The sequence below is a fragment of the Branchiostoma lanceolatum genome, chromosome 18, assembly GCF_035083965.1.
Source record: "Branchiostoma lanceolatum isolate klBraLanc5 chromosome 18, klBraLanc5.hap2, whole genome shotgun sequence".
Lineage (NCBI taxonomy): Eukaryota > Metazoa > Chordata > Leptocardii > Amphioxiformes > Branchiostomatidae > Branchiostoma > Branchiostoma lanceolatum.
The window spans coordinates 6,923,218-6,951,213 of record NC_089739.1 but is presented as its reverse complement, the minus strand read 5'-3'; the positions used below and the strand labels follow the sequence as shown (position 1 = coordinate 6,951,213).

At 42.3% G+C, this 27,996-nt stretch overlaps 2 protein-coding genes across 4 annotated transcripts; one reads left to right on the top strand and one right to left on the bottom strand.

The window, feature by feature from the left end:
• Positions 1–75: 75 nt before the first annotated feature.
• Positions 76–6,764, top strand: LOC136423816 (nmrA-like family domain-containing protein 1). 3 transcript variants are annotated; one of them, XM_066412137.1, is made up of 7 exons: positions 76–109; positions 1,788–1,957; positions 2,461–2,535; positions 2,907–3,147; positions 3,545–3,738; positions 4,854–4,932; positions 5,674–6,764. In XM_066412137.1, exons 1-7 carry the CDS (start codon positions 76–78, stop codon positions 5,787–5,789), a joined length of 909 nt encoding a protein of 302 aa, XP_066268234.1. In that variant the 3' UTR covers positions 5,790–6,764. The 3 variants fall into 3 exon arrangements, with proteins under 3 accessions (XP_066268234.1, XP_066268235.1, XP_066268233.1); XM_066412136.1 differs by lacking the exon at positions 76–109 and adding an exon at positions 1,539–1,630; XM_066412138.1 differs by lacking the exons at positions 76–109; positions 4,854–4,932 and adding an exon at positions 1,524–1,630.
• LOC136423815 (ATP-binding cassette sub-family C member 4-like) lies at positions 6,516–27,226 on the bottom strand. The gene is made up of 26 exons (XM_066412135.1): positions 26,940–27,226; positions 25,265–25,375; positions 24,699–24,822; positions 23,936–24,151; positions 23,196–23,285; positions 22,564–22,727; positions 21,671–21,796; positions 19,749–19,998; positions 18,847–18,975; positions 18,488–18,577; positions 18,014–18,205; positions 17,668–17,762; positions 17,265–17,351; positions 16,632–16,728; positions 15,878–16,093; positions 15,027–15,202; positions 14,105–14,430; positions 13,704–13,783; positions 13,138–13,288; positions 12,281–12,511; positions 11,522–11,622; positions 10,958–11,149; positions 10,304–10,549; positions 9,805–9,977; positions 9,287–9,392; positions 6,516–8,716 (listed from the first exon to the last, which is right to left on the bottom strand). The coding sequence occupies exons 1-26, from the start codon at positions 27,011–27,013 to the stop codon at positions 8,489–8,491; spliced, it is 4,071 nt and encodes a 1,356-aa protein (XP_066268232.1). The 5' UTR covers positions 27,014–27,226; the 3' UTR covers positions 6,516–8,488.
• Positions 27,227–27,996: the final 770 nt, after the last annotated feature.

Below are 27,996 nucleotides of genomic sequence, written 5' to 3'. Positions count from 1 at the left end.
TAGACTTTCGCCATGCGCCTGAACTTTGTATCCTGATTTGCCAAGTCAGCATTCACAGTTAACTAGTTCAAAAACATGGCGAAAATCATCACTGTTTTCGGAGCGACTGGTGAGTTTTCAACTGATTTTTCAAACCATCCTGACTTATACAATCTCCAAGCAGATGTGCGTATACAATGAGATTTCTGTGATCATTATTAGCCATGTAGCCTGATTAGCTGAAAGCTATTTTTCCTGTGAAATCTAATTTCCTGGCTTTTAACAAGTGCGCAGGGCGGTCCACTGACCAATGCCCTACTGACTGAAGGAACTAGATTTCAAAGTCCGAATTGTTCAGCGTTCAGATTTTGCGAGAGCCATGATGTCGTCACTAGATTCAAGGAGGTTATATAGACATCAGGCCTTCATACATGTCATACGGATAGTAAAATTCGGCAAAAAAGGGAATCATGACCTGGCCAGGAGAGTCAGTCCACGGTAAGGTTGACATTTTAGGCCAGCAATAAGAAAAAAATATAATAAGAAAACGGTAACTTGAAAGACTTGAAAAACAGCCGGACGGAGTCTGCAACGGAGGTCAATATGATATCTGTTCTGTAGCCTGATGAAATCGCGCTTCTAGCGGCCCGCCCAACATGCGCGCCGGCCCCTAGAACGGAGAGGGGCCATTACAGCCTCGGACAGCGGAGTTTACGGTATACAGACTGGGATATGTCAATATTTCATTCTTCATGTCGAGCCCTGATCTGGTGTTGCAACGCGGTAGGCGCCGCTTGCACGACACTCGCAGTCTTCACCTCGAAACTACTACTAGTAGCGCTATATATAGTGCGCTGCGCTAGCCCGAGCTTGAAACTAAGTACTCTCCAAGCAGAGCTAGGGTTTTGGCTGTTTTTTTATGTGTTTTAGGCGTTTTTGTCATGCCTTCTACTTTGTCATCGTTTTTGTTGTGTAGCTACACATAAAAAAAACAGCCGAAACCCTAGCTCTGCTTGGAGAGTAGAAACTAAGGTCCTCCTCACACTTGTGCGTACGTATATATAAGTCCGCATGAGTTGCGTATTAATATGTTTTTGGTTGCAGCCGAAGAAGTCATTTCTTTGCTTCAATAACTAGGCTGCACAATGGTGGGTCAAATTTAAAAAAAAACTTCTTCCCCACAAACTTTACTCCCCCCCCCCCCCCGTATACTCTAAACGTCGGGCAGTAATTTTCTAACGAGGTCCAATCATACGGCTGCTAGCAGGTCACCGAACGTCACCGACAATTAGCCAATGGCGGCCATGGGTGTGAAATATCCCTTCTTGAACCTCGTGAGCTTGGCGTTAATTGGCTAGTTTGCATTTGAAAAGTCCGGCTCTGTGGGCGTTGACCTCGCTAGAAATTTAGTGCCTGTTGTTTAGAGTTGACCCCCCCCCCCAAATGTTAATGCACAACTCACTCAAGTGTGATAGGGCCATACGGGTTCGTGGCGCCAAACAAACTTTGGTTGCGTGGCGCAACTTGGCAATCGGCCATATCGGACCCTGCTGGAGATAACAATTCTTGCTGACAAACTGCAAAACAACAAGTCATATGACTCAAAGTTTAAAAACAATGGCGAAAGTCATCACTATTTTCGGAGCGACTGGTGAGTTTTCGGTTTATTTTTGAAACCATACTGGCTTGTGCAATCTCCAAGCATATGTGATATACAATGAGATCTCTGTGATCATTGTAAGCCGCGTAGCCAGATTAATGTAAAGCCATTTTTCCTGTGAAACCTACATCTTTTTTGTTGTAAACAGGTGCGCAGGGTGGCCCAGTAGCCAGCGCCCTACTGGCGGACCCAGAATTCAAAGTCCGCATAGTGACAAGGAGCGCCTCTAGCGCCAAGGCTATGGCACTGCAGGAGAGAGGTGCAGAAGTCGTTGAGGGCAGTTTTGACGACCCCTTCTCTTTGGTTCGGGCACTGCAGGTAAGAGTATTTACCCCTGACTGAAACTTAATTCATTGACTTTGACTTAATTTGGATTTTTACAACAGCTATTCTTCCTGCGGTCCTTATAATACATTGATACAATGAAAGAAATCATCCTGATAAAAAAATGAAATGGTGACTACAAGGATGCCATTGACGTCATGACATTCAGTAACCTTGGATGAAGCGTTTCTTTACAGCGTTAGTTTGTTTTAGGTTCCGGGCAGTTTCATGGAGTTTCTTGTCGGTTGACCGCGTTTTCTTACCGACGGTTCTTTAACCGGAAGGTAAGTTGTTTCTACAAAGTTTTCGGCATTCCAGTGTGTCGTACGTATCCTGCGAAATGTGGTAAATTCTATCGCTCACCGGTAACCAGCCTAAGGTGTGTAGTATATTTTTTCCTCATCACAGTTGAAATAAGCTTGCATCAATTATATTCTAAACTGTTTTTTTCTTTTTGTTTGTTTGTTTCTTTCTTTGTTTTCCCCTTTTCTCGCCAGGGCGCTCATGGAACATTCGTGATGACCCAGTACTTCATTGAACGTCCAGACTTTTACCAACTGGAGATTCAGCAGGTAATACTCCATCCATCCTTCCTTCCTTCCTTCCTTCCTTCCTTCCTTCCTTCCTTCCTTCCTTCCTTCCTTCCTTCCTTCCTTCCTTCCTTCCTTCCTTCCTCCCTCCCTCCCTCCCTCCCTCCCTCCCTCCCTCCCTCCCTCCCTCCCTCCCTCCCTCCCTCCCTCCCTCCCTCCCTCCCTCCCTCCCTCCCTCCCTCCCTCCCTCCCTCCCTCCCTCCCTCCCTCCCTCCCTCCCTCCCTCCCTCCCTCCCTCCCTCCCTCCCTCCCTCCCTCCCTCCCTCCCTCCCTCCTTCCCTCCCTCCCTCCTTCATCGATCCATTCCTTCCTTCCCTCATTCATGTATTCATCCATTCATCCCTCCCTCCCAGGGTAAGGCTGTGGCGGATGCAGCCCAAGCTGCGGGTGTAGAACACGTGGTGTTCAGCAGCCTGGATGCCGTGCAGAAGACCATGGGGTTCCCCTGTCTGCTGTACGACTCCAAGGCTCACGTTGAGGAGTACATGAAGACTATCGGCCTGCCGGTTACCGTCGTCAAGTACCCCCTCTACTACGAGAGCTACCTCTCGCTCCGCCTCGTCAAGAAACTGGAGGACAACACTTATGAAATAGGTAATGTAAAAGAAGAAATGTTCGTGGGGATTGAATTTCGCGGTAGGGAGAAAATGGAGTGTTCACAGTACGTGGTTTTAAGTTCACGGTTGAAACTGCAGTACTGTAAAAGGGAACATGTTAGTGGTGGTACTATGCAGGGTATTACTGTTAAATGGAAAATGTTCGCTGGGTTTTTAAGTTCGCGTTGAAGAGGGCACTGCGACAACCGCGAACATAAAACCACCGCGAACATTTACCCCTTTACAGTACTTATTGCGTGTCTTATTAACTTTTGATCCCGAATCTTCATCTTCAATATCCACTGTGAGGGGGCCATACAAAAGCGTCAGCGTAGCCTTAATTGTATCAAGCGGTGCAGTGACTGTTGTCTTGTTCTGAATTCTCCATGATCCAGGATTCGCCATAGAGGGCGCTTCGATGCACGCCGTCAGCGTTGCCGACATGGGTTTCGCAGTCAGGGAGATCTTCAAGAACAGGGCGGAGTGGTTGGGCCGGACTGTCGGCTTCAGCGGAGGCAAACTCACCATCCAGCAACACGCAGACATTCTCTCCAAACACCTGGCGCCTAACGTGTTCAAACCGACCAAGGTTAGTCTTGTTAGTGGTTAGAGGTTAGTGGGGCCTAGCCTAGCCTCCTTTGCAGGCTTTCTGGCTGTCGCCGGCGTTTATTTTCTGGGCGGAGCGCTGATTCGCGATTTTCAACATACGATGATTTCTCCCGCAGAACCTGGCCCCGATATGTTGGAAATCGTGAATCAGCGCTCCCCCAGAAAATGAACGACGGTGCCGCCCCAGAAGCCTGAAATGGGGCTAGGCCTAGCCTCCACAAGGCTCCTCAGGACGCTGGAAAGACCAGGGAGTACAGCTTGCGACCTTGCCCGGCCGAATAACTTTCGACTGGCATGTCATTTGTCTATTTGGCCAATTTCTACTCTTTCCAGCGGTCTGTAGAGCCTAGTAGAGGCTAACGAGGGGCTAACTTGACGTTCACCTTGTATTGCCTAGTGGCACACAGGTCAGCAAGTTGCTGTTTCAGTAGCAGCATATATTTTTACAGGGAGGGTTTGCTACCCCTTTCCAGTTATCGTGTTGGAGGCACATCTTATGTCCCTTCCGAAAGACGGGTGCAGCCCCAACAGAAATGCCCTTCCCGGGGATTTGAAGTAGAATAGGAATGTCCCAGTAGCTCAACGCGGGTAGCAGCCTCACAGTTGAGCTCTTGGTTCCAATTACATGTAGTTGTTAACTGGGAGACCCCGGCCCAAATGCTGGGAAGGGCATCTCGGTTGGGGCTGCACTCGTCTTTCGGAAGGGACGTAAATGGGGGTCCGGCCGTGTTCGATGAGGTGCCTCGAGCTCTCGATCACATTAAACCCCGGCTGAGGAATTCAAAGGGTATATCAAACTATATGTTGCAGTTAACTATGGACTTTGAACTTTTGTAATATAATACCTTGTTGCAAGACGGTAATATATGCAAATTTTTATGACTTCACGATGACGTCATCAATAGTGGAAGGAATAGCAACCCCCTAGCCCTGCTACAAAACACCCTGCTTGTAACTGAAACAGAAACTTGCTGACCTTTGTCACAGTTTGTGCCAGTGGGCACTACAATGTGAACAGCAACAGAATATACATTATACAGTGTCCATTCATCCAATGCACCAATTCATCCATCCACCTATCCCGAATGTTCACAGATGACGGTGGAAGAGTTCAGTCAGCTGTCTTGCCCCGGAGCGAAGCACTACGGTGACATGTTCAACTACTGGCGCCTGGGTATGTAACGGGATGATGATAGTCGGGCCCTGTGGGTTCTTTTAGGGTACTGAACAAGAATTCGTCACAAAGAATAACACACACGGACACTGAACATGAGAATCACGTCACTTGTGTTCTGTTCACAGAATAACTTCCAGACCAACTCTGGAACGACAGATTCTCCAGCAAGCTTCTTCCTCTCTTTATTTCCAGAACATCAGACCATAATGACAGACGATTGTCTGCTGTCCTATGTCACTAGGTTTTATAAAGCGTTTGTCACCTCCGTTCTTTGAGTCTGAGAGAGCCTCTGTGGGAGATACCTTTGAAGCTAATACAATGTTAACTCCGCCATCTAGAGGCTTAAAACAATATCACGGAGGTGGCAAACTCTTTGTAAAATCTTTGTTGTCTTAATTGTCAAAGAATGATGTTTTTACAAACAGAATCATTACCATTGTGTTCACCTGTAGTAGTCCATGGACCAGGACCGTTTTTCGTACCTCTGACAGAAAGCTGCGCATACAGACTTGCTATCATACATATCAAAATAAACTTTTCACTTTGGTTATTGCAGATTAAAAATACCTTAAGTACATGAAGCACTGGTCCCTCTCGATGGCACATAAACGGTTCTAGCCCATCGACTTCAGTGCGAATGCATGTTTCCAGATTTTACACTTGACTGGATAGAGGGCGGTGTGGACTCTGATACACAAAGAATTGTATGTTACAATGTGATTCCCGCCCTGCTAACAGGTAACCCCGACCATGACGGTGAGCTGACCCGCCAGCTGTACCCGCGCACCAGGAGCCTGGACCAGTGGGTGGAGGACCACAAGGGGGTGCTGCTGAACGCCATCAACAGCATGTAGGCATCATGAGGCCCGATCTACACATGCCAGGACTGTTAAAGGGGAACCTAGGCCGCTACAGTAGAGCTTTCTAGTTGGTAAATTCCACTTGAGCAGCCCAAAGCTCCTCACACACAGCCCAGAGTCGACTCCGAAAACTTGTGTGTAAACCCATCCAGTGTAAGACCTGTAAGCACATCTTTCAAAGAGGTTAAAAAGGGATCTTAACCTCCTTGCATGTTTGAGAGGAAAGAATTGCAACGCTCAGCAAATATGGTCAAATTACTGCTTTATATTGCGACAGCCTTGAGCGTTGCTGATTTCTGTTATAAAAGATTGGAAATACATTTCTTTTAAAAGTTTGTAGATGGATGAAATAATTTGAGATGGCATGGGCAAATGTCAGACATAGGCTACATTCCTCTATCGTCTTGTGAACTCTAGACGCCCAGCACCCAATTCAAGTTTACACAAGAGAGCGTCTGTTGAAAGTCTATCAGCTGGCACGTTCTGGCGTATTCTAATTTAGTGTATTTAGAGATGCTCCAATAGTAGTAGCAAGATTAAATGCCGGTCTGGGAACGGTTAACGACTGTTTGCAGAATTATTACTGGGGCACTTAATTTGGGGACGATTTGGGACTTTAAAAAAATGATCCCCTGACAGATCGAGATGTTCATTTAGAACAGTCTTCATTACTACAAGACCTAGTGTAATACAGGCAATAAAACTTTCACACCAATAAGCTTTTCACATCGATCTGATGAACGATTTATTGCCAAATAATAATACTGAATTTGTCTTCAATAAATTAAAGGAACATATTTGTACAACAAGGGCTGTATCATTAGTGGTGTGATCACAATTTGTACCTCATATAACATTGGTTGCGACGTTACTATCTTCATTACATGACAACAACTCTTCTGTAAGTGGTGTCTATCAGTGCAACAATCAAACTGTCAATCAAATACAAATAAATCGGTTTCAAAACTGTGTACAACTATCTTCAATTCTTATCTTTAACCTCAACCTTAGAACAAACAATACCGGTACAAACTAAAACACCTTCTCTCTGCAAAAACTATAATACTACATAGTTTCAAATTTGGCTACATGAATGTCTGAGAATTGTGCGTTACAAGCATCCCAAGCTTCTAGTCAAATAAATCGGTTTCAAAACTGTGTACAACTATCTTCAATTCTTATTTTTTTAACCTTACCCTTAGAACCAACAATGGAAAAAAACACACCTCCCTATACAAGAATCATTCTAGTAAACATAGGAAAGCCCAATTTCAAATTTGGTTACATGAATGTCTGAGAATTGTGCGTTACAAGCATCCCAAGCTTATCTTCTACATTTACTTAGTATCCTTCGTACTAAAGCTAAAACTCTTTACACCTATCATAAACGCAAAGTAGAAACTGATTAAAACACTTTCTCTCTACAGAAACTATCATACTACATAGAGAAGCCCAATTTCAAATTTGGCTACATGAATGTCTGAGAATTGTGCGTTACGAGTATCCTAACCTTATCGTATACATTTACTTTGTATCCTTCATACTAATTTTAGCTAAAACTCTTTGCACATATCAAAATTGTGAACTATAAAAGACCATTCCTAACTATCATGGCTTTATGCTCTAGGCATATTGTCAATTGGGTCAGAACATCTGTGTTCACAATGCACAAACTGTGCATTCTCATGGAAAACATTCTTTCAATTGACCCTTTATCATCTATGAAATCATTTCATGTTCAACATCTTCCATTTTTGAATATTTCCAAAACAAATCAAGAATTTATCACAAATGGCATATCCTTTCTTGACTTGTGAGACATTAATGTCATCAAAAGACATTAAATCTTAAATCTATTTTCACTCATCCCTATGCATGCAACATGTACATCACAGAACAAGAGAGGTAATTTGGCATTATTGCATCTCGACAAAGTGCAACACATCATCGGTACATATATTATTTACTAAAATCAAAACTCATGTTTCAAAAGAGAAATATACAAGCATAGTTTTTATAAAACCAGCAACAATGTCTTGAGATGATTAATTTCCAATCTTAGAAATACTTTCTACTGGATTCCTAAAAAGTTTCATGTTATTAAAAGTATAATCACTATAGCTTGAATTCAAGATACAATTTCTGTATCAACATCAACATTTAAGAATTAACACTCATACAAGGCACCATTTTACAATGGGGAAGACATAGTTATCACTTTTCTACTTAGTGGCATCTTTGTAAAAACACCTGTTCATTGTAATAAACTACATGGAAACATCGGTCGAAAATTCCACATTTACAAAATAGTTAAAGCAGCATGGCTATCACAGTCATCATTTTTAAATTTAGTGACAAATGTATTGTTTCTGAAAACAGCTTTTCAGTGTTTTGCAATATCATAATCTAAACAGTGGTCCTAGAGTCGGCCCCAGCTCGGACATGTTGTAAGGGATCGCATTCGTTATTTCGTATGGCGACGTAAAGCCAACGGCCCGTGTATGATGGAGCTTCAAGGCTAAGCCTCAAGCATCAAACCTTCACCTAAAAGAACCTAACACACTTATTGAGAAGAATAGGGGTGACCCGGTGTGCTTGGCTAAAAACGTGAGCCGTAGCAAAGCCACATTGCACTTATTAGCTAACAAAGAAGAGTCATGGTACACCCTCAGTCCGACCACTTTACCTTTACCTTAAACAGTGGTCAAAAATTCCACATTAGAAAGAGTCAGCGCAGCATGGCTATCCTCAGAGACCTGGTCTGTGCCATGCTTCTCTATGTAACACCGCCTTGCTGCCTCTCTGAGCTCTGCTGCTACAGTCTTCCCGGACTGGTCCACCATCCCTGTGAACACCCCGTCCCTGTCCTGTAGTAGGACATGTGCCTCCCCTAAGTCCTGTACACGGCCCTCCCGTAGGACCTGCGTTCACACAAAATACGCAAAGAATGAAACATTTCTTTAACCAAACATTCAAAACAAAATCATCAATGAAACACTTTACAGAGATCTTATACCTCTCTGACATATTTAGAGTTTTTGCGAATTACTTGAATGTTTTATTCATTATTGTGAATTTCTCCAAGATTCTTCCGATGCATTTTCCCAGTAGCTCCCTTAAGGCAATAGACATGCATATGAAAGACAGGAGATAAGATAACCTTTTATAACCTATTCTGGGACCTTTCTAGAACCTTTCTGGGACATGTAGACCTCGGGTTACTCACATCAGCATCACATCGTTTTCCTGCAAGGCTACAGTACAAAATTTCGACCTTCCCATCCTGCCAGTCTCTAGTTACACCATCTTACCCGTCACATCCTGTCTCTCTACTGTATTTAAAAAAACTATGGACAAGCATCAACACAAACAAACAGACACACCGAAAACAATACCACCTTCATAGAGGTAACTATACTGGGTACTGAGTCCCCGGTTAGTACCCAGTAATGTACTGTAACAGTTAACCATTATTGGACCGATGCTCTTACCATGATCCTATCCGAGTCAATGACAGTGTTGAGTCTGTGGGCTATGGTTAACACGGTGCAATTCTTGAACTTCTCTCGAATGGTGTCCTGAATAAGCTGGTCCGTTCTGCATTGACAAAAAGTTAAATACCGCTAATATGTATTACTAAGCTTTTATACAGTTTCCATGCATAAAATACAAAATAAGATCAAGATCAACTGTTACAAAACATAGTTATAAGCAGAAGATCAACAACAAAAAGTTTTATTAAAAGCGTCTTAAGGAAAATCTATTGCAACAGTAACTCTTTAAAAAACATTCACAGTTTGATTTACACAGTTTTCATGACCATGACATCTATAACCCAAATTCAAGACACTGTGCATATGTCTTGTTTGCATGACCCACTGTACTACAGGCGGATTTAGAACACTTTTTCCTTCTACTGTGAAATGAAACCACTGAAAAAGTAAATGGTAGTTATGGTGGATCAATCTACTGATGGTTTCAACCAATGATGTTCAAATGATCTTCATACCTTGGGTCTACATTTGCAGTTGCCTCATCGATGACAAGAATCCTGTTTTTCCTGAGGAGGGCCCTGGCTAGACACACCAGCTGCCTCTGGCCCACACTGAAGTTAGTCCCAGATTCGGCCATCTCGGATTCAAGCTTTCCTTGCAACTCGTTCACAGCCTGTTTTAATTGGACCTACAAACAGAGATTTTACGGAGATTAAGCACAGAATGCATGGCTCCAATTTTGGGTGCACAAAGGTGCATTGATATTGTGCATCCAGCATCATGGGCCTAGAAATATATCTTACCTAAACATAGCAAATTTGCAACAATTTCAAAAAGAACTACAAAATCCTGTTTGATTCCATAACACAGGAATGTGCAACTCAAAGCCAATTACAGCTCTTGCTTAGATTTCAAGAAAATATCAATACGAGTATCTATAATATTGATTAATGCTAGAAGTGAAGCAATCAGAGCAGACTGAAGCTGGAATATGATGGATTGTGGCTATATTACCTCCTCTATGGCACTCCAAAGTTGCAGGTCTGTGAAGTCGTTGAAGGGATCTAAGTTCCTCCTGAGGGAACCAGAGAACAGGACGGGGTCCTGGGGAATGACAGAGATTTTCTTCCTCAAGTCGTGGAGTCCGATTTTAGTCACATCCACGCCGTCGATCCTGACAGTTCCACGCGGCTCCGCCATCCTGAACAACATCTGCATCAGGGAGCTCTTCCCCGCACCCGTCCGACCTACTATGCCAATCTGGGGAAAAAAGTGTCGAGAAATTGACCAATGTTAGAAAATCTTCCTCCTAAAAACAATCAATATTAGTTAGAGCCTACATCTACATCATAGGTTATTATTATATAGAATTAAACAATGACATACATGGTAAGGCCTTAGCAAAAACCTGCCAAACCTAAGTGATGAAAATGTGGTTTTCTAAAATGTAGTCCTTTGTTGCAATAGAAAATTGTGTTTGTACAATATCGTTCAGTACAATTAAAATCTGATGTCGAAAATACCACTGTCTTGATGCATTTCAGTTGTATAAACTGTATTGGATCACTTTGCTGCAAATCTAAAATACCTACTGACCCTAATTTTGTCAGGATCATTATCAGAAACACAGCTGCATCAATTTTCCTAGTACATGTATTCTATCCCAACCTTTTCCTGTGGGCGTATTATGGCACACAGTTTCTTGAGAACGTCGGGTCCGTCTTCAGAGTAGGAGAAGGACGCGGCCTCCAGTTCAATGCCACCATGCTGAGGCCAGTTCCGGGGAGGTTTTGTACCGGTCGTTAGCTGGGCTTCAGACTCCAGCCTGGTGTAGGTCACAACTCTCTCTGCTGATGTCATCTGGTGGGTAAACATATCAGAAAGGTTATCTCAGTTTGTGGCATCAAATGGCTGTGTGGCTAGGTAAGAAGACAAGCGACGTTGATTCCTGGCTTTCCTGGCTACACCTTGTGTCCTTGGGAAAGGCACTTTACATGACGTTCCTCACTCCACCCAAGTGTACCAATTAAATGGGTAATCTGACTTCGGTTGGGGAAGTAAAAAGCGGTGAGAGGAGAGGGTTTTGCATGCCTTCCAACACTGTGCCCTAGACACAGTGGAAAACAGTCCGCTGCCCCTACGCTTTGGGACTACTTTTATCACGCCAGACTTTTTCACCCCATCAAATCTACCTTTAAGATAAAGTTTTCCAAACTCAGGAACACTTCGTACCAGATTCTCCACCTCAGCGCTCTGCCGTACCACCCACTGGAAGAACCCTGTCAACATGATCGCGTACGTCACCGACAGGCCCACCAGACCTCCATCTAGGGCTGCAGGAACAAGCACAAACAACTATCAAAGCTTCTACTGATAATGATTATAACTCCTCAAATGTACCTTAAGGAAGCTTCTACAAATGTATAAAGATGTAATATTACTGTCTCCAAATCATGTTTGACCATACCTGATAGCTTACTTTTGTTGTTACCTTTATTACTACGGTAACCACACTTTGTCTGGTCTTAGTTGCTTCTAGAAAGGAAGGAAGGCAGGAAGGAAGGCAGGAAGGAAGGCAGGAAGGAAGGCAGGAAGGAAGGCAGGAAGGAAGGCAGGAAGGAAGGCAGGAAGGAAGGCAGGAAGGAAGGCAGGAAGGAAGGCAGGAAGGAAGGCAGGAAGGAAGGAAGGAAGGAAGGCAGGAAGGCAGGAAGGCAGGAAGGCAGGAAGGCAGGAAGGAAGGAAGGAAGGAAGGAAGGAAGGAAGGAAGGAAGGAAGGAAGGAAGGAAGGAAGGAAGGAAGGAAGGAAGGAAGGAAGGAAGGAAGGAAGGAAGGAAGGAAGGAAGGAAGGAAGGAAGGAAGGAAGGAAGGAAGGAAGGAAGGAAGGAAAAACGGAAGGAGGAGCGAGGGAGGAATTAAGGAACTAAGGAAGAGAGGATGAAGGAGGAAAGGAAGGAAGGGATCTTTTAAGACTTGGTTGTAGAAAACGCCCACCTTGTGAAGCAGGCACACTACAGACTGTCACAGCTGTCACAAAGAGGGAGGCGAGGAAGTCGATCCTGATGGCCATCCAGCGGGTACAGGCCAGGAACAGGAACCAGGCCTCGGAGTGCAGGTCCTGGTGGGCGTCAAACTCCTGACGGAAACTCTGCTGGGCACCGAACGCTCGGATGGTCCACAGGCCTTGTAGGGTGGCTGACAGGTGGGAGAACACTGGGCTACGGGCTGGAAAACAACACAGAATATTAGTGCCCCCTGGTAAAACAGGTTGGTACAGCATGTACATGGTCCACAGGCCTTGTAGGGTGGCTGACAGGTGGGAGAACACTGGGCTACGGGCTGGAAAACAACACAGGGTATCAGCGTCCCCTGGCATGAAGGATGGTACTACATGTAGATGGTCCATAGGCCTTGTAGGGTGGCTGACAGGTGGGAGAACACTGGGCTACGGGCTGGAAAACAACACAGGGTATTAGTGCCCCCTGGCAAAACAGGTTGGTACTACATTTACATGGTACTACATGTACATGGTCCACAGGCCTTGTAGGATGGTGGACAACTATTTCCTCACTTTACTTAGTAGGTGAAAATGAAAACCTACACAATGTAGCATCAGTTAGGGATGTCCTCTATAATGGGATGCACATGTACATTTGTAAAGCCGTGGGTCCTGTGTTTGAGGAGATCCACACCTCAAGCATGTTAAAGAACCCACCACACTCATCAAAAAGATTAGGGGGACCTTCAAACCTTACTGTCTGGTCTTACGCAGCTTGTTTTTACTGTTCAAAACTGGTGTGTTACACCTAAAGGCGGTTAACTGGTTGTGCGGAACAAAAGACATAACCTACTTGTTCCCTCGAGCCGTTTGATGTCCCTGGATGTGCTGAGGTAGTACCTCCGGATGTAAATGAACAGTAGCAGCAGGGGCAGGGTGGGGAGGAACACCCAGGGGTTGATGATACCAGCCAGAACTATGATTCCAAGGATGGCTAGAAACCCCTGAAAAACACAAGAATGGTTTCATAGTCACTGATAGATAATTATATGATGCAAAATATTCATGGAGTAACAGCTAAAATAGATGCAAAATTAAAGCAAGTTTTCTTTCGAACACATAGTTTACTGCATACAGACATAGCTTGCAATTGGGTATGAAATTTGGAAATCATGGAAGATGATATTATAAAAAAGTCAGATGTAAAATGTATATATTGGCAGTTATACTGGCTATACTGAGATACGGGTGCATGGTATGACAGGTTGTTCAGTGTACTATAACCAGCTGCTGCCATGATGCATGCCTGCTAGGCTGGTGTGTTACCCCATGGGGTTCTTATACTGGCTTTACAGATACAGATCTTGCCTTATGATCTCATGTAAAGTCAGTGTTGATAGCTACATTTTCAAAGATTACCTCAATAAAGTCAGCGAAGGTCCAAGGAAACATGTCATCTAGCTGTCCGATGTCTTTAGAGAAACGATTCAAGATTCGCCCTGGGAAAGACAAAGTACAAGAATGATTTATTGATGAGTAGCTATCACGCATGTCTTGTCTCCTTATACTTAATATACATTTCTTAATTGTGTCAGGTAATATTACAAGTCAGATACATGCATTTTCTTGCCACTGAAATAAACACCTTGGCGTCCATGCCAAATTAGAAGACTAATTCATTATAAATCCTGTGCCTGGGTCAATCCAGATTCGCAAAGCCTGGTATGAACGGGGTCTAGGGAATAGCCATAAGTTCTGTCAACTATCATTGCAATAATTCAAAATAAACAGAAGAGTTGACATGCAGCTGATGCACTCACCGACAGGATTTGTGTCAAAGAACTTGATTGGAGCCCTGATGATTGCATTGAACATGTCGTTATGGAGGTTTTTCGAAGACTGGACCGTGATGAAGAAAAGATGCCACGTTCTGACTAGACTCAACAACAGGGACCCAGCTGTCAGGGCGGCGAAGATGTAGATATAGAAGTTTGTGTCGGGGGGAGTTATAGAAAGGCCCATTGGTTCTGCTGTTGTCTTTGCGTAGTCTCCAACGTTGGAACTGTTCAGGAACGTTACATTGTGGCCATTTCTGGAAGACGACCAGCTGTGGAGTGCGGCACGATACTCCTCTTCATGTTCCGCCCTGAAGAGAAATCCCCCCCAAAAAAAGAATGGTTTTGGGGATGAAGGAAGAATGATCTCAATTTCTCCCTTCTACCTTGAGAAGAACTGAACTCCAGAAGGGCGTGTTATTTTCCAATAAATTATTAGGAAGTAAAAAACGCATACTACTTCAAAGTAAATGTTAAATTCAAATACCCAATAGTCCTGCGAGCATCAAACAGCATAACACTCCTTTCTGGAGTTTAGTTGTCTCCTTTAAGTTTAAATCCGAAAACAACTCACAAATTGCAACTTGCTGTGCTGCATACTTTCTGTTACTCGGTTTGTTTTGTAGAGTTAAGAAATACGATTCCCAGACATTTACTTGCAGTTCTAAAAAAATCAAATACTGTAAACACAGAAATGTTTGCGGGGATTTAATTTCGCGGTAGAGAGAAACTGGATTGTTAGCGGTGGTTTTAAGTTCGCGTGTGAAACAATAGTAGCGCTACAGTTGCATAATTGAAACACATTTCGTGGTGGTTTTAAGTTTGCGTTAAATAGTTCACCGCGAATTACGCGGACATAAAACTACCAGGAACATTTCTGCATTTACAGTATATCATGCATGCTTACCAATATGCCAGCCACCAGTCAGATAGTAAGTAGATCACGATGTAGGAACAGTTCACCAGTACGGCACACAGACATCCCAGAACACCCACACCGGCTTTGAAGTAGTCTTTATACACGCTCCACCCCACCGAGCCTGTCATCCTGTCTTCTTCTTCCAACAGAGGAACAGATGTATCCTAGGGAGTGGGACAATGGGTACAAAATATCCTAAGGCTTGTAGTTCAGGCAAGTGGGGAAAAATTTAGCTGTAATTGATTATTCAGTGATCAGGGGTGCCTTAGTATTCATACAAGTTTTACGGAAATACAAACAAATTTTACGGAATTCAAACAAATTTTACGGAATTCATACAATGCACTACTAGTAAGAAACATACCAATCTTAACAAATTCATACAACCCACTACTAAGAAACATTAATCAAGAATTTTACGTAATTCATGCAAATGTCATGGAATACATAGTATTACGAGTTTTACGGAGTACATAGTTATGATCCTTACTAATTTGTTGGACCAGCCCCTGGGTCATGACATGAGCGGCAAATTCAAGATGGCGGACAATGGACTTCCATTTCTTCTTGCTTTAAATAACTTTAGGGCTATCCAAACCTGCTTATCATTAACACCACAAACCTCAACCTGCACTAATGCTGGCTTATTAGGCGACATCGAGGTAATTTAGATCAACTAGCAGGGCGAGACTGAGAATCCGTGCTAGCCAGGCGCCGGTCCAACAAATTAGTAAGGATCGGATAAATTCTGTAAAGTTCGTATACACTCTGTACAATTTGTAAGTTTCTTAGTTACTGAATTCCGTAAAACCAACAAGCAAACAAATAGACAAACAAACCTCTTCTTCAGCATCTGACTCTGCAGACTTGGCACTTAAAGTTTCTGAGAAGGTTCTCGAGCGGACTCGTCTCCGAGGTGTGCCCCTGGACAGTCGATGGTTCCCTTTCCGTCCCTCTTCCTCCTCTTCCTCCTCCTCCTCTGTTGCCATCATCTTGGCAAAGTCAATCCCTGACTGGAGAAGTTCACTGTACGTCCCGAGTGCTACTTGCTCACCCTGGGAGAGCAAAATATTCACCAGTATTGACATTTTTTTACTTTATCCACTGTGTCTATAGGGCACGATGTAGGAAGGTGGAGCCCATCCCTCTCCTTCCACTGCCTTTTACCTCCCCAACTGAAGTCAGGTACCCATTTTTATGTCATACCTGGGCCTCGAAAACGTTTGATGTGGGTTTTCCGGACAGGCTTCTCCTTGATCACATGGGCTTCCATGGAATACATAGACTACAGTTTGAGTGTGCTGCTGTCGAAAATTTGAATACTGGATGCGAAATTTGCCGGGAGTTAAGAAAAGTTGGTGTCCTCGAACAAAAAATTGTAACAGTCCCAAGGAATTGGGACTGTTACAATTTTTTGTTCGAGGACACCAACTTTTCTTAACTCCCGGCAAATTTCGCATTGAAATGTGTGTTTTCACGGATGTCTGGCTATCCTACCTGTGGTCAGGCTGCTACCCTGGGAGATACGGAATACACTGTGCTGTATTTTATACAGATATCATTATGGTATATAAATGTAATTTAGTTTCTCACCTCCAGCAGCACCAGTATCTGGTCTGCCTCCTGTACATACTGTAACTGATGAGTCACCAGGATACGGGGCTTGTTCACTAACGCTCCCTGGATACATCTGAACAGGAGCAAAACAACCTTAAACTCATATGAAATTTGAAAAGTAGAAACCAGTTCAACAATCTGAACAACCAGCTAGAAGGTCAAAACTTATCTGGCTTCTTCATGTGCACAAGAGCTATCTAACACTCAAAAATTGTTACCACAGCATGTCCTGAAGACAAGATATTGAAACTGGAATTTGCACCGCAGTACTGAAACAAGCCACTACAGGGCCCGCCATCTAATTGTTTTGAGGTCCCATCAAGACCTACCCACATACCAAATATCAAATCAATCCATTTAAGTCTTCTTGAGTTATCATGATAACAACTGGAAGTACACACACACAGACACTGACGAAAACATAATCATACTCTGCATTTTTCATAAACTCTGAGGTAAAAATGATAATGAAAACAAACCTTGCTCCAATACCATACATATTGCCAAAGTACTGCACATTCCTATGATGCAATTTGCATACACTTCTAACTCACCTAGAAAGGATAAGAAACTAACTATAATACGATTGGTTAAAAAACTATAAGATACCTGTTAAACAGGTGCCTCCCAACTTCTGCATCCACAGCACTGAGGGGGTCGTCAAGCAGATAAACATCCGCGTCATGGTACACAGTTCTAAAGGGAACAACAACAAACAAACATTTTCCCCTGTCTCAGTATCAAAAACAATAAATAGAAAATCTCAAACTAGTACCTCTGCAAGATAGTTCTGATTTTTGCAAAATTCTTGTTTTATGCCTTACTTTGAATTTCTCACTTATTTTGTCGGATGCATTTTTCCCATTGGCTCTCATAAGACAACAGACATACGTTGGTATGACCCAGCTGGGGTTTGAACAACCGTCCTTCTAAATGGAAGGTAAGTCCACTCTTTAACCTAGCCATTGCACTGGTGATATTGGCAAGTGATAATGAACAGAGTCAAACATACCTTGCCAGGTTGATTCTAGCTTTCTGCCCACCACTAAGTGTCACACCTCTGTCTCCCACCAGTGTCATGTCACCATGGGGCAGGAGCTCCAAGTCCTGGGGAAGAATAGACAAAAAAATATTTTTACGTCCCTTCTGAAAAATTGATGTAGACCCAACCATGATGTCCTATCCCGGGATTTGAACCAGGTTACCAACTACAATGTACTTGGAGCCAGGAGCTCAACTGTGAGGTGAGGCTGCTAATTAGGATACAGGTAACAACCCTTTGTTCTAAGTGTTGAATCTTTCTTAAACTAAGTGACTGATAATCAAATCAATTGAGGATCATTCAGTTTCTTCGTTACCTTCTTCAGAGCACAAGCTTGGACGGTTTTCTGGTACTCTTCCTCCTTATAAGGGCGTCCAAACAGGATATTTTGTCGTACAGTACCAGAGAACACCCAGGGTTGCTGGGACGCGTAGCCGACCTTGCCGTGAACTTTGACCTCTCCTGACATCACTGGCAACTCTTGGAGCACTGTACTGAGCAATGAAGACTGGAGAGAACAAAAAGAAAATGTCACATTTAGATCTTGAATCAGACCCAAAAGGCAAAATTACACATTTCACATGACAAAGTTCCCCCACACATACTGGGTTGTAGTGTCGAGTACCAATTACATTTCACCATGTGTACCTCTGAAACCAATTTGAATTCATCAATGTACAACATGTATGAAGGAGAACTCACAGGTTTGCAATGAGCAAGACCTATTTTACACTCATTCGTATCGACGGGTATAACTAGATGAACTTTATTCTAAGTGTTAGAAACTCACCTTCCCTGACCCCACAGGTCCAATAACTGCCAGCAGCTGACCTGGTTTTAGTTTCAAACTGATGTTCTTCAGAGTTAACTGTTCGCTATCCTGTAAAAAGGAAACAAAATTTGGACATCTTGCTATCACAAATTACTATAAGACAATGTCATGTTATCACAAATTGTAAATACAAAGTTTAACATATTTTATTATGATTCTAAGGAACACATCATGTAAAAAGTCTAAAGACCAAAATCTAGTGTAAGAAAAATTGACCTGTAACATCTTACACAACTATTCAATTTGTGGCAACTTGTTACTTATATAATGAATTGACATGTCCTCCATTGCACAAGGTTTTTGTTTCGGTTCCTTACCCCTGCCCACTTGGCCTTGACCTTGTCCAGAATGACACTACAGCCTGCGTTCTGCGGTGATGTGACAGAGATGACACCATTTGTGCTTGAGTTCTTCGGATCATCAACCTCCTCCAACAGTAAGAACTCCTGAGGACAAAATTCACATTAGGCCACACCAATTTAATTTCTTGGTTAAAGGATTTTTATTTTCAAAATTAAATTGGTGTGGCCTCAAGTCATTATCATCTAGTGAAGGAATGTGCTTCCCAATCTTTATTTACATTTTTACATCCTACTCCTTATGTTTTTGACATGCCTCATTTATATCGTAGCTTGTATCTTAGACTTCACATTGTGACTGTAGTACCTCTTTGAAGCAAAAATTTATTGCTGTAGAGAGAGATGCATTGTTGGTAATATGTCAAAGGTGAATGCCCTTAACTTGTACACAGTTCTTGTACAGACCATGCTTATCATTATCATCAATGCATGACATTGTCCAGGTGTTTTGTTTATGTCTCATGGGCCTTGAACTTTGACATAGTACCCACAATGCATCTCACTGCACATGTGCAGTTTAGTCCGTGAACAAACTTATATCACCTGTCTTTACTGGCCTCTAAGTACTCAAAACCTTATTTGCATACAATCAAACAAGATACTGTAATTCACTTTATCTTCACGGTAGCAAAATTTCACGGTTTAAGGAAAATGGACATTTTCACTGAACTTTAACCTCACGGTGGCGGCAAGTGATTTACGGATGTGTGAAGGGATCATAAATAATTACAGGTTTTTCACAGTGATGATAAGTTCACGGTACAAAGGTGACCGTGAAAACAGTGAACATAAAGTTACAGTGAAAGAAACAAGAATTACAGTAATATACAAGTCGTGAGATCTTCGCACTCTTGTTCTACCTGTATCCTCCTGATGGAGACTAGAGACTCGGACACCTGTGCGACGGCCAGCGGTATAAACGTGGAGACGGCCAGCTGTAGGATGTTGTACAGGCCGATGGACTTGAAGATGACTCCCGCGGTCAGGTTGTTCTCTGTCAGGGCGAAGGTGACGAAGGTGAAGAAGACGACCATCCGTAGCGAGACGGACGACAGCGCCATGTTCAGGCCGCGACACATTGCTGCCTTTACCACCACCTGGATCTCGTGCCTGCAATTCCCGGGAAATAAAATACTGCAATTCACTTCACATCTTCACGGTAGCAAAATTTCATGGTGTAATTGTAGGAAAATGGACATTTTCACTGAACTTTAACTTCGCGGTGGTGGCAAGTGATTCACAGAACGTATGTGTGAAGGAATCGTAAATGATAACACATCGCTGTCTTTACCACCACCTGGATCTCGTGTCTGCAGTTTGGGGGAAATAAAAACATGGGATGTCCTCAGAAATATAGAGCAGGATGGGGGGGGAGGGTGCCAAGCACGGGATACGTATCGGCAGGGGGGGGTCTGGAGGGGGGGCACGCACCCATCAAGAGGAGAGCAGTTGTTGCATTTTGCTTTTTACTGACACAGATGGAAGTCATTTCCCGCAACTTAAGCTTTGCATCTTGTCTACAATTTATGTCCTGTCTGTGCTACTGCCCCCTAGAGGTCATTAACCTCAGCCAGCAAGAGATTGTATAAACAGGCAAACTGCTCTCTTTGTCAGAATATAAATGGACATAAATGAAAACAGCTTATAAGGAAACAGGTTTTGAATTCTGTCTCAGTGATGTCGTTGTCTAAGAGCTACGAATGAGGTTTTAAGGATGTTATTCCAGGTAAAGAGGGTATCAAACACTTTAGCCGACACCGCAAACACCAATTATTTCACAGAAGTTTGTGTCCTTCGGACTTTAGTTTGATCACTAGACTTTGATCAGCACACAGATGAGTGTAAGCAGGATATCAATGAGTAAATATTGACATACAACAGTTGGAAAAGTTTAAACAAGCATGAAGTCTAAAGTTGAATGAACCTTTAGATGCTTTGCACATGAACTTCTGTATCTGTACCTATATAGCCGGTACAACCGCCATTTGGCGTAACACACCAGCTTCGCAGACACACGGCGCAGCAGCAGCTTGTTATATTACACCGAACGGTCTGTTGCACCTAGTTTTTGCATATCTGACTGCAACCGTTCTTTAAAGCTACTTAGTGAAGATGCTCCTACAGTACTTGATGACAACGAGTTCCATTCTACTATGGTTCTCGGAAAATAAGAATTTTTGAACACATCAATCCTTGGCTGATAACTCTGGTACTTAAAAGCATGACTTACAACTTACAAGTACATGTGCCACCAAGTACAGTACTGTAGGGACATCCTCATTAGATAGCTTTAAATAACGCTTACAGCTAGATGTGCAAAGGTTAAATGTGACAGATCGTTCAATACTAAGTATAACCAGCTGCTGCAACATCGTATGCCTGTGGAGCTGGTGTGTTTGTTTGTTTGTTTGTTTGTATTTGTTTGGCGTAACACACCAGGTTTGTACTGAGTACAAGCTGCATATCCGGACAAATTTATAGAGAGAGATCTTTATTGACACAACAAAAGCACAGCGACTTTCGTAAGGTCTACTACATACATACATACAAACGAATAAGTGCATACAAATGATCCACACACACCGGGAAGGACCCCTACTCTTTTCGATAAGTGTGTTGGGTTCTTCAACGTGATTGAGGTGTGGCTCTCCTCAAGGTGTTACGGTGAAGGGCAGTTATACCGGCTACTGGTATATAGATACAAAAGCATTGGTGTGTTATGCTGAAGGTCGGTTATACCGGCTATACAGATACAGACAGAAACAGGATCGGATGTACTTACTTTCTGAGCTTGGCCACCATCTCACTGAATGGTTTCTCCCAGGTGTACATCTTGATGACCCTCATGGCGGAAATTATCTCACTCATGGTCCTGATGCGGCTGTCCGTTCTGTGAGCTGTCTGGCTCCTAGAGATGGAGTAGAATAAAAACTTCATTAAGGGATATTTCTGTAGCTCAATTGGCCATGGAAGCAGCCTCACAGTTGAGCTCTTGGTTCCAATTAGCTGGTAACTGGGAGATCACGGTAACCTCAGGTTCAAACCCTGGGAAGGGCATCTTGGTTGGGGCTACACCTGTCTTTCAGAAGGGACGTAAAATAGGGCTCCTGTGTTCGATAGGTGCCTCGAGCATACCAAAGGGGAAGGGCTAGCAACGCCTCCCTGTAAAAAAACTATACTGTACGCTGACTACTGAAACAGCAAGAAAACTTGCTGCCCTATGTGTCACTAGGCACCAACAACAAAGGTGAACAACAAAATTTAAATTGAGCAAGAGAGTGAAATTTACAATACTTAAGGCCACACCATTTTAATTTCTTGGTTAATGGATTTAAAAAAAAATGCTACATCAGAAAATCAACATGAAAACAGAATCTCAGAGGAATGTTTTTACTTTGGTGCACACAATTTCAAGAAGTGAACAGGGTCAGGTGCAAGTTTTCACCCCAGCCTTCTGTTTTCATGATTCTTTTTTGGCTAAAAAAAAAAAAAAATCTGGTAACCAAGAAATCAAATTGGTGTGGCATTTTGAAGCACTAGTTGCCTAGTGGTTAGGCACAGGAAAATAAAAATGGTGTTTTTGATTACAGTACTGAAAAAAAGATCTTTTCCTTTTTTCAGCCAACTGAACACAGTCTAACAAGTGTTACTACAGTACTACCTCTATCTCTTTACCTGTACTTAGAGAAGAGTTTTCCGATGGCACTTGATAGAGCCAGCTGAACCAGCATAAAGCCCAACCCAGCCATACAGGAAGGCCCCAAGTCTCTGTACAGCAGTACGGTCACTGTTAGGATCTCCAACGGTCCAATCCACAGGTAGTTAAAGAACATGAAGCCCTGAACAACAACAACAAAACATTCAGTCTACATCGATGAAATTTAGACATTCAGATAAGAAGATGCATAAGGTAATAGTTACTCAAGCTACTGGATAAATTTTGGAAACGGCCAGCGTTTCAGACAGCATCCACTGTCTTTCATCAGTGATGCATCAATGTTTTGGTTAACCGTTGTAATTCTTACATCATGCATTGCAAATGTTAGAGAGTACCCTACGATATTAGAAATTCTGCAAAAGAGTGTACAAGTATATGCATTGGTTTTATCCAATACTGAGTCTTTGATTTGTAGATTTATAGATCATTTCCTTGGGTTGATTTACAGAAGTTATACCATATGTTGTCCTCATAAACATCATACATGTATGTTGTACCAAATATATTGTGGAGAAATGAAGTTAGTATTATCCCAATAAGATTTTTCTAGGCTATTTCATGATCTTTCACTTTTCAAGGAGAAACATACCTGATCAAACCTGTTGACATCGTTGGACATGAGGTTGACTATTTGTCCAGTGTTGCTCTTCATTAAGGCAGAGTTGTTTAGCTTTAAAGCCTGGACAACAAACATGAGATAATTGTTAGACCACCTTGGTTAGACCAACATAAAATTGTAATAAAACATATAGAGAAGATAACATATAAACATTTCTGCATCTTACAGTAGTCAAATTTGAGGTTCCCCAGTGGGCTGGTTTCCACGTGATAGGTTTGTAGGGGATGCTGATTTTGAGTTTATTGGGATCCACAATTAGCTACTCTTCCTGTGGTCCAAACTGACTGGACGAAACTACATGGCACATATGAACACCACAGAATTTACATATGTACATAAATGATAAAAGAAGCATAAGGCTGTGTATATACAGTTATACAAAGTTGACAATATATCAAACTACTGATGACAGGAAGTTAGGTCAAAGGTCCCGAAAAAGTCCCAGAAAATGTCATCTCATTATTGGTCTTCAATTTCCTGCTATATGCATGTCTATTGCCTTATGATAGCCAGTGGGAAAAAAAGACAGAACAAGTGAGAAATTGTAAATTACAAAGATGAACCAAATCAACCTCCTTGGATGAACAAAACAAGAAATTCACTAGAAATGTTTCAGAGGTATGAGGTCTTGTACACTTATAACATTAGTCTAGGGTCAAAAAGGTGAAGTATTAGATTTTAAGGTGATGAACCTTCCCTGCAATATGTACCTTTCTAAAGATGAGCCCACAACAAGCTACCCTCATCCTCCATCCTTGCTGCATGAGCACATACATGTATGGGTGGTGTAGAACAGTCTGAGCCAGGGCGCCGGCGCTGATGATCAGGGCGTACATGTAGGCCTTTGTCGTGGTCACTGTGCTCTCGGGGGAGAAATAGTCAATCAGCCAGGCTAGGACAATAGGCTGAGTGGTTCTGGTAGCTTCCTGCAACACAAGATGGCAAAAATATAGTCATATATTGATGTTACTTTACCTCTAGGAAAACAGAGGTATCGTAATTAGTTGACTTTTTTGTTTTTTTGTTTGTTTGTCTTGGTGTGAGTCTGCAGAGTAGCAGCCTGCCAGGATGTAAGGTGGAAATGGTGTAATAGTATACTTGGAGAATTGGAGGTCAGGTTTGGCACTCATCTAATGTTGTGACATCAGCAATATGCCTCAGCAGCGAGAAATTGATGTGAGAGGAGTAAAGGAGGCCATCTACATCATGGCGCATCGACCTTCTTTCAACCAGGACGGGGGGTGATATTGACTTCCAACAACCTTTGACCCAGTGCTGATGTCACACGTGCATAAAATCTGAAAGCGGACTGAGCGATTTTAAGTTGAAAAGTCTGGCTAATTCAATTTCTTCAGTTGGCATTTAACAGTAAATTCCTCCGTAACGTAATTTACCAACTCCCATGAAGTTTCATGCTATCTAAGATAAGTAAGATAGTTGTCATCATTTGCTAGTGCATCATGATATACCTACCACTAACAGTGTACACAGTCCCAACAGTAGATACTTGGCACCAAACACCCTGAACAGGGCCCTTCTCAGGCTGGGCGGTCGCTTGGGGGAGTCTTTAGCCTGGTCCAGCTCCTTCTGCCACTCTCTGGATCAAGTCAACAAAAATAAAATCAAGCTTATATTATCATTAGAAAAAACAAAAAACCTGAATACTTCAAAATGTACTTCTAATACAATGTACAGTCAAATCTGTACAAGTACCGGTAACCATCTCTACATGTACATAAAGACCACCTGGTCATTGATATAAATTTACAGTCAAACCTGTATAGCTAGTATAAGTGACCACTTCTACATAAGGACCACCTGGCCACTTTTTGGTGGTCCCTTTAAGTTATATGTCAAGTGTATAATTTTTCCCACTGACACAAGCATTTAGAATGAGTATCCTGAGTGACCATCCGTTCATAGTCATCTCATAGACCCGAAGTGGTCTTCTTGAGCAATTTTGACTTAACAACAAAAGTTTGACCAAGTCTAACCAAGAATAAGAGAAAGTTCCACATGACTTTTTTGGAAGTTCTTACCTTTCAAGATCCTCTGTTTGTTTCTGTGAGCTGTCATCGTACAGGACATTGAACATGTCATCTTCCTGTAGGGTTCTCTTGTAGCCTGTCTTGAACAAAGGATTCAGCCACCTAATAGTAATGCAAGTAACAGTATGCAAATAAGACAACAATCAGATGTCTTTAAAATCAGTAAACCTCTTTGCTCTATTCAAATGTTCAAGAAGAGTTCAAATGAGAGTGCCAATACACATCCCCAATATCTTTCTTCCAATACACAGGCAAAGTTTACCTGACACTTTGAGGGTGGAACATCATCGTTAATTCTTCTTCTAATACACACCTGTCAGTGTGACCTAATTTCATATAATTACACACACTTTTGTTTTTTCTGCTCCTTTTTTGGCAGGCAAACTCCTTCTACTCTCTAGCTCAAATCATGTTGATAATACTTATTTATGGCTGCATACTAGTACCCATTGACTTACTTTAAGAAACATAGGCTTAAAACATGTCCTCAATTCACAGGATAGAATTTTCAGTGTTTAGCCTCGCTTAACTATATCACAGGGTATTGTTCTCCTGAAGACACCTGGTACCATCCTAATTACAGGTACCATTGTCGTTTTCAGGGACATTGTTCTTCTGCCAACACCTGGCAGTAAAGATTGATTGAATGTAATATCATGAAGAAGAAGAAGATACTCCACATCAGGTTTCTGGTTATTTCTTTACACAATAAGTTCAGGCACTTGAAGTGAAAATGTGTCAAATAATTTAAATGGGTATCGCAACGCTTGTACAGTTTGGCTCCAGGCCTAGGATTACGCAGGTTACGGTTAGAATAAGGGTTAGAGTACTTAGACTAGTTCAAGAGTTGAGTGAGAATTAGGGTTAGGCTTTAGATTCTACCAAACTGAATAGATCATGTAGATTGGATGAAAAATAGTAGAAAATTGATTAAAACTCCTTGATACAACCTACGGTTCTACTTTGTCCCCCCCGGCCTTTGTCAATTTGATTACACCTCCTCGGTTCTTTGTCATGTTAACCGTGACAGTCAGACTGTAAAGGTATGGAGGCGTCTATTTGGCCAATTTCTAATATTTTTCTATCAACATATGTAAATCTGGTAAGGACTAGTTGAAGTTGGGGTTATTAGAGTTAGCATACTCATTTAGCAGATGATAAGAAAATGATTAGGACATGATAGAAGGTGACAATCTTCCTCACCAACCTCTGCTTGGAGAGTACATAATAATAACATATTAAAGTTTAACTCAAGCACTAACGTCACTGGCGACAGACAGCGGATTTTGTCTGAAACGTGACGTTGACTGTTTACAAAACTTATCCAACTTGAGTAACCTTTTAGCATTGCGTAACGTTAAGTAACATGACAAGTCATAACGTTACGGGCGGATATAACGTAATATGGCAAGAAGAACCTAGTCTCTACCAGGCTCCACAGGTCGCGGGAAAGAGTATAGATTTGCAAGAAAGACAGATAATAACATGCTAGAGGAGTTTGCCGGCCTGGGAGTACAGTTTGGGACATGTGGAGTCTGGTAGAGGCTAAGACCCGAGATGGCCGTACCGTTTATAGGTAATACGTTGGATATCACACATAATTTTTGAAATATCACACATTCATAAGAAAGTATAATGGATATAGTCTATCACTGAGTCTGCTTACCAAAAGAACACCTTGGAGAGAAGGCCCGCCTTCGCCAGAGGGTTGGGCTTGTCCTTGGTGAACTTCTTGTCCATCGTGGAATAAATAAATCGTGGCCGGACGCGTGATGCAAGCAGCCCGGCAAACTTCTCACCGCGGCCCGGTGATTATTAGCGAGGCTAGGGCTGTTCTGACCGTTTCGTATCGTCGTGGTCGCTTGTAGAGAAAGGAAACATTCGTAGAAAAACTAAAAAACAGCCAGTTTCTCTGTCTCTTCTTCCTTTTGTCACATGCTACCTAAAGATTGCCTTTCCACAATCTAACGGGTCAGCGGGTCACTGGTTGAAACCATTATCATCATAGGGGCGTTCTGTTTGAATTACATCGTAAGTTTCACCGGTCAGTTACGTCCTCTAGCGGCAATTTTGAATACTGCAAGTAGCGTCCCTATGTCGATGCCATATTCTTTATGAATTACAGATATATGCCACAGTAAAGATTGGAATTGCGTTCAATGCCAATGCCACAATTTTTGTATAAAAAATAAAAAATAAAAAAACTCATCTGTGAAACCAAGTATGCTATATATTTCTGAAATCCGCGGGTCATTCAAAAGTCCAAAGTCATCAAAGTCAAATGAAGCCACACATTTCTGCAAAGAATCTTTTAATTAATGTTCCCAAATCTGCATGTAATCTTACTGTTTGATGGCGGCATTGAGGAGGTATCCAATTAGACTGGAAGAATCTCTAAACGCCATTATCCAAACACTATATTAGAATGTATTGCCTTTCAGCAGCTGGACTCTAGAGGAATTTGTTTTTGCTTGTGTTTGGCATTCACCCATGTCATCTCAAATAAAGTATATCAGTCATCTACCAACGTTTAAAAGATCTAACATAAATCAGCAGCACTCAAGGCTGTCGAAATATTTCTATTTTTACTTTGTTTCATCTTATCAAAACTGTAACAGGTCACCCAGCTGCTGACAGCCATCTAACATACAGTAGACTATCACATATAAGATAACACCATACATCAAAATATTCAAAGAATAAATCAAACAATATTGATTTGA

Excerpts from the sequence above, each read along its gene's own strand:
- LOC136423815 (XM_066412135.1), bottom strand. The coding sequence starts at position 27,013 with ATGGACAAGAAGTTCACCAAGGACAAGCCCAACCCTCTGGCGAAGGCG. Across the intron at positions 25,376-26,939 it reads CTCTCCAAGGTGTTCTTTTG|GTGGCTGAATCCTTTGTTCA; the intron begins GTAAGCAGACTC and ends CATTACTATTAG. Across the intron at positions 11,150-11,521 it reads GCGCTGAGGTGGAGAATCTG|ATGACATCAGCAGAGAGAGT; the intron begins GTACGAAGTGTT and ends TTTACCCACCAG.
- LOC136423816 (XM_066412136.1), top strand. The coding sequence starts at position 1,576 with ATGACTCAAAGTTTAAAAACAATGGCGAAAGTCATCACTATTTTCGGA. Across the intron at positions 3,739-4,853 it reads ACGTGTTCAAACCGACCAAG|ATGACGGTGGAAGAGTTCAG; the intron begins GTTAGTCTTGTT and ends GAATGTTCACAG. Across the intron at positions 4,933-5,673 it reads GTTCAACTACTGGCGCCTGG|GTAACCCCGACCATGACGGT; the intron begins GTATGTAACGGG and ends CCCTGCTAACAG.